Here is a 6,168-nt window from a genome sequence, read left to right as displayed (position 1 = left end):
TGCCGTGCTCTCAGCGTACCACGTCGCTTGCAGAAACTGCCTTCATGATCGTTGGTCCTATTTTAATAGGTCTCATCCGCTCAATCCGCCAGAGTCTGTCTTCACATGCTTGGGATAGACAAATCCCTTGCTCACCGAATGTCGAAGACACAACGGCTACTCTCAACCTGGTTTGGCCAGCCTGTCGAAGCTGTTGCCCAGGGTGTGGCCGCTGCGCATGTTACAGCTACTAGGAGCCACAGGTGAGAGCTGAGTGTCAGGTGGGGACCAAAGGTGTACGAGCTGCCCTAAAAAAAGGGCACGACATGCCCTCCACCAGAGGTGCTACCTCTCCCTGAACACCCCATACACCCCATACACTGCAAACGGTAAACGGTGTTTGGATCAACAACTTAAGATATGCTGACGATACAGCTCTGCTTGCCAGTAAGCATGAAGACCTTCAGCTCCTCATCAATAGTGTTACAGAAATATCTGAAAAATACGGCTTGAAGCTTAACACCTCAAAAACCAAGATCATGGTCGTCAGCAAACAACCCGTTAATTTACCACCAATAAATTCAGAAGGAATACCGCTAGAAAAAGTTGAAAGGATCACGCACCTCGGTTCTAATTTACATGAAAGCTGGGACATGACCGTTGAAGTAAAGACAAGGATAGAAAAAGCCCGAACAGCATTCTTCAAAATGAAAAAGGTCTTCTGCAGTCATGACATAAGCCTAAGACTGAAAATCAGGCTTGTCAGATGCTATATTTTTTCTATCCTGCTCTATGGAGTAGAGAGTTGGTCTCTGACAGGAAGGCCACCTGAAGAGACTAGAAGCATTTGAAATGTGGATTTACAGGCAGCTGTTACGTATAAGCTGGGTTGACAAGATCAGAAATGAGGAGCCACCAGGGAGAGCCAAGGGAAATCATCAAAACAATTAAAAAACAAAAATTAGAATATTTTGGACATGTGATGCAACACCCAGAAAAATACGGCATACTCCATTTAATCCTCCAGGGAAAGATTGAAGGCAAACGAGGTCCAGGCAGAAGAAGAACATCGTGGCTTCAAACTCTAAGGGATTGGTTTGGACAAAACTCAGCAGCACTTTTTCGTGCAGCTGCTGATAAAAACATGATCGCCAACATGATCGCCAACCTCCGATAACGAATATGGCACAAGAAGAAGAAGAAAAAAAATTAAAAATTGCTATATGATAGATGGATAGATAGATGATAGATAGATAGATAGATAGATAGATAGATAGATAGATAGATAGATAGATAGATAGATAGATAGATAGATAGATAGATAGATAGATAGATAGATAGATAGATAGATGATAGCAAAATACACTAAAAAATTTCCCAAAGTATTCTTATTAAGGCAAAAATTGAAGAAATTACTAGTGGTGATTTGTTGACATAACATAAAAGTTAGTTCAGTGATGTTCTAATACAGGTTGCCCTCAAGTTATGACCATTTTGTTTAGCAACCAATCAAAGTTTTGAGGTGCTAAAGGAAGGGACTTGACTTCATCTTGAGTCCTCAAAGTTGGATAAGACTTTCTGATCAGCAGTTTTGGATAATGGAGGAAAAAGTCAGGGAAACACTGGTATAGGCAAAATTGAAGGCAGGAAACACTTCAGCAGCCTTTGGCAGAAACAATATTAATAGGCACATTATACAGGTAGTCCTCAACTTACAACCTCTATTGAGCCCAAAATTTCTGTTGCGAAGTGAGACAGTTAAGTGAGTTTTTCCCTGTTTAACGACCTTTCTTGCCACAGTTGTTAAGTGAATCATTGAAGTTGTTAAGTTAGTAACACTTGTGAATCTGATTTCCCCATTGACTTTGATTGTCAGAAGGTTGCAAAAGGGAAACATAACCCCGTCATAAATATGAGCCCTGAATTTTGACCATGGGGGTGCTGCAATGGTTCTAAGTGTGAAAAACGGTCATAAGTCACTTTTTTCAGTGCCGTTGTAACTTCAAATAGTCACTACATGAATAGTTGTAAGTCAAGGACTACCTTTATAGAAGTTTTAAACAAATTGTCTGAATCTCTCCTGGCTCAAGGAGCTAAAGCTGAACTATCACGGAGCATGTATCTGACAAAATCTGCTTAATGAGTTTAGCCTGGTAATAAGATAGTCCTTGACTTAGGACAATTGGGACCAGAATTAATGTTGCTAAGCAAGGTGATTAATGAGTTGCCGAGGTTAAGCAAATCACTGCAGTTGATAAGTGAATCATGCTGTCATTAAGTGAGTCTGGCTTTCCCCATTGTCTTTGATTATAGGAACCTGGCTGGGAAAATCGCAAATGACGATCACAGAACCCCCAGGATACTGCAGCCATTATAAAATATGTGCCAGCTGCCAAATGCCCAAATTATGACTATAGCAGTGTTATGAAGGTCATAAATTTAAAGTCATAAGGCACTTTTTTCAGGTCCTTCATAACTTTGAAGGATTACTAAATGAATGGTTGTAAGTAGGGGAGTATCTGTGCTGACTTTTAAAAATTGCTTAAATCCCAGAAGTGTTGTGTCTGGAATTTAAAGTTTAACATATTGTGCCTATTATTTTTATAATGCAATAGTTGGGCGCAGGTGTTATCTGACAAAGTTAGATTTAGGGATATTTTCAGATATGATTCATGATGCCAGGGCAGCTATTTTTTTCTGTATCACCTACCTCAGGCTCCAGCTGGTCGAAACAATGATTTCTAAGAAGTAATTTATGACCAGGGGGTATGATTTATGATTTGTAGTCTCTGTGTTATTTTCGTAAGAATATGTTCCTCATAATATTACAGTTTAGCTTTTATTTTTAAATAAGGAAGTAAAAGAAGCAATGTTTTTGGTTGATCTCGTGTTTTTATCACACTCTTTGCAGATACCAACTGTGATTTGATGGGGATTTACACTGCCCACAACAGGCCGAGATTCAAAAAGAAGTAGTCTTATGACTATTTTGGAAATTACGTTTCAAGAAATAGACAACAAAAAAATGAACTGAAAGTGAATAAAAAATTAATTACAAGACAAAACAATGCACAGATGGCAGCAGAAGTTCAAAGCAGCAGAAACTTTGAAAGACCATAGATCCAAATATTGTAGGAAAGGATCTTTAAAAATATTTATTAGGATAGTATGATATAGGATCCTTCATAGGCACTTTGGACCATGCTGTGGGGACCCATCTACCACCTACTGTGCTATTTTTGAGCTCGAAAGAAAGCCAAATTGTTCGTTTCTTACTCCTTGAGAAATTGTTTTCTTAACTCGATGAAATGTTTGCGTTAAATGGATTTGCATTTTCAAATACTGGCAAGAAAGAAAAAAGAGAAACAGGACGGAAAAAACAATCCTGGCTTTTGGAGATAAATCAGTACTTGTTTCTTTTGAATAAGCAGTATTCCCGTGACTTTGCTAAAGCAGCCAGTAATATAGTAATAGCCCTTAATTTAGAAACACCTAACATGCCAAGTGTTGAATGAAATAACTCTGCAGATCCTTGTAGGTGCTGAATGAAGTGACTCTACAAGAGCTCTCCTGCTTCCGTAGCACAAAGCCCATCCCTGTCAGGTTCCCAGGGTTGATGAGAACAGTAATTGACGAGCCCCCTGAGGCTTCTGTGGTTATGCACAATATGCTGCTAATTACCTAAATACCTGCCTTACTTCATGCCATGACATTTTGCTTTATCACCATCATTGACTTACAACCTTGGGATGTAGGACCCCCAGCATCAAATGTATATCTTATTTTGCCAATTCATAGTCAGGGGTAGGCAACCTTGGCTCTTTTATGACTCGTGGGCTTCAACTCCCAGAATTCCTGAGCCAGCATGGCTCAGCTTGGAAACCTCTCCCTTTCCCCTCAGCATGGCTGGCTCAGGAATTCTGGGAGTTGAAGTCCACGAGTCATTAAAGAGCCAAGGTTGCCTACCCCTGGCATAGATGACAACTGGTGAATATTTTCAAGAAGAAAGCAAACTTTCTGGCATTTATTTTCTGTGTACCCAATGAACAGATGTCGATTTAGGAGTGGATATTGGTGGCCTAGCGCAGGGTTTTCAACCTTTTCACCATTTGTACCACTTTTAGGATATGGCAACATCCAAGTACCACCAGTTGCCTAGCAAGGTGTCAAAAACTTGATGACAAAAAAAAAAGGAAAAAAGTGATAAAGTACAGGTAATCCTCGACTTACAACAGTTGGCTTAGTGACTGTTTGAAGTTACAATGGCACTGAAAAAAGTAGCCCCCCAAAGCACAGCCGAGCAAGACACCTGCCTGCCCGCCCAGCGGTGCTCTAATTCCCCTCCCCCGCTACCACTTTTCTAGGATGGCCGCGTACCACCTGCCACGTGCCAATGTACCACAGGTGGTACCCGTACCACTGGTTGAAAAGCCCTGGCCTAGCGGTTAAGATTCTGGGCTTTTCAATCAGAAGGTTGGCAGTTCAAGACCCAAGCATGGTGTGATGGGGTGAGCTTCCATCCTTACCCCAGCTTCTACCCACCTAGCAGTTTGAAAGCACGCAAATGCGAGTAGATAAATAGGTACCACTTCAGTGTGAAGTTAATAGCGTTCTGTGCACCTTGGTGTACAGCCAATCTGGCCACATGACCACAGAAAATGTCTTTGGACAACACTGGCTCTCTCGGCGGAAATGAAGACGAGCACTGCTCCCTAGAGTCCAACACAACTGGACAGGAGAAGCTTTTACCTTTATTCATCATTTAAAAAGAAATACTGAATTAAAGTAATACTTCATCAATATTTCAAATGCTACTGCATAGCACGGCCTCTTTCTTAAGAATAGTGCATCTTGCAGGATATCTTCCTTTATATCAAAATCTCCAAAAGCACCCGTCAAAGAAAGTGCAGTGGCAAATTCAGGTGAGTATTGGGTCTCCATAAGCACACTCCTCTTCCAAAGCCAAATTGTAGTATCTTCCTTTTCCATCTTTATATGCACTGGTCACGATCCGAAGCCAGCCACGTTCTCCCTGAAAGACATTAGTTGCACACGTTCATGTAAGACAATGTTTCTCAACCTTGACAATTTTAAGGCATGTGGACTTCAACTCCCAGAATTCCACAGCCAGCAATGCTGGCTGTGGAATTCTGGGAGTTGAAGTCCACATGCCTTAAAATTGTCAAGGTTGAGAAACACTGATGTAAGAGTATTAAGTTCTTGTGTTAAGGTAGCACCCTAAAAATATTTTAAATCATCAACTGTAATCTGGGTCCAAGATAGAGAATTACAAGATAGAAAATTACATCTAATCAAGAAGTAACTTTTCCTAAACAGCAATAATGAAGTAACACGACTTACAAGCACAATTGGGACCAGAATTTCTGTTGTTAAGTGAGTCACACTGATTTTACAACCTTTTTGCCACAAAAACAATTAAGCAAATCACTGCAGTTGTTAAGTGAATCCTGCAGTCATTAAGGCAAGCCAGTTTCCCCTATTGACCCTCCTTGTCACAAGCCATCGGGGAAGGTCACAAATGATGATCACATGACCCAGAAACTGCAACTATTGTAATTAAATGCTGGTTGTAAAACACCCAAATCTTCATCGCATGACCATGGGGATGCCGAGATGGCCAGAAGTGTGAAAATTGCTTGTAATTTTAGTGCCATTGTAACTTTGAATGGTCACTAAATTAATAGTTGTTTAAGTCAAGGACTATAAAGATTTAACTAAACCGTACCCCTGTATAGCTTGTTGGTATATTTCACAGCTGGAACGCTCATAGCCTGCCATATCAAGCAGGGAACTTTGCCCACTCAGTTAAATACTTAAAAAGTAGTAATATAGATTGATGTATCGTGTCTTCCTTACCCAGGGATCTCCCCAAGAGTTCCGGACAATCCAATACTCTGTCCCATTTTCTACCCCCCAACCAGCAACAGAGACGATATGGTTTATTATAGGCAAGATGCTGAATTCTTCATACAGGCCTCCACTGTATGCATCCAGTTTGGAAGTGGCCATGATCCCACAACTACATAAAAACAAAAGGCAAGAATAAAACCTTCAGGATGAAAACTACTGAAACTAGCAGCTTTAGACACCCCCATGAAGACCACTATCCAATCACAAAGCCTGATTTTGGTCAGATTTAGTAAGAACCGGTGTAGTACAGCGATTAAA

The 6,168-nt window shown here is 40.7% G+C and overlaps 1 protein-coding gene across 1 annotated transcript; it reads right to left on the bottom strand.

The window, feature by feature from the left end:
* Nucleotides 1–4,692: 4,692 nt before the first annotated feature.
* On the bottom strand, nt 4,693–6,025 carry LOC107301003 (cathepsin Z). Its single transcript, XM_015830276.1, has 2 exons — nt 5,857–6,025; nt 4,693–5,011 (listed from the first exon to the last, which is right to left on the bottom strand). The coding sequence occupies exons 1-2, from the start codon at nt 6,007–6,009 to the stop codon at nt 4,898–4,900; spliced, it is 267 nt and encodes an 88-aa protein (XP_015685762.1). The 5' UTR covers nt 6,010–6,025; the 3' UTR covers nt 4,693–4,897.
* Nucleotides 6,026–6,168: the final 143 nt, after the last annotated feature.

Source organism: Protobothrops mucrosquamatus, unplaced genomic scaffold (assembly GCF_001527695.2).
Source record: "Protobothrops mucrosquamatus isolate PMUCROS unplaced genomic scaffold, P.Mucros_1.0 scaffold9539, whole genome shotgun sequence".
NCBI lineage: Eukaryota > Metazoa > Chordata > Lepidosauria > Squamata > Viperidae > Protobothrops > Protobothrops mucrosquamatus.
This window is presented reverse-complemented; position numbering and strand designations above follow the sequence as displayed.

Excerpts from the sequence above, each read along its gene's own strand:
- LOC107301003 (XM_015830276.1), bottom strand. The coding sequence starts at position 6,009 with ATGGCCACTTCCAAACTGGATGCATACAGTGGAGGCCTGTATGAAGAA. Across the intron at positions 5,012-5,856 it reads ACTCTTGGGGAGATCCCTGG|GGAGAACGTGGCTGGCTTCG; the intron begins GTAAGGAAGACA and ends AATGTCTTTCAG.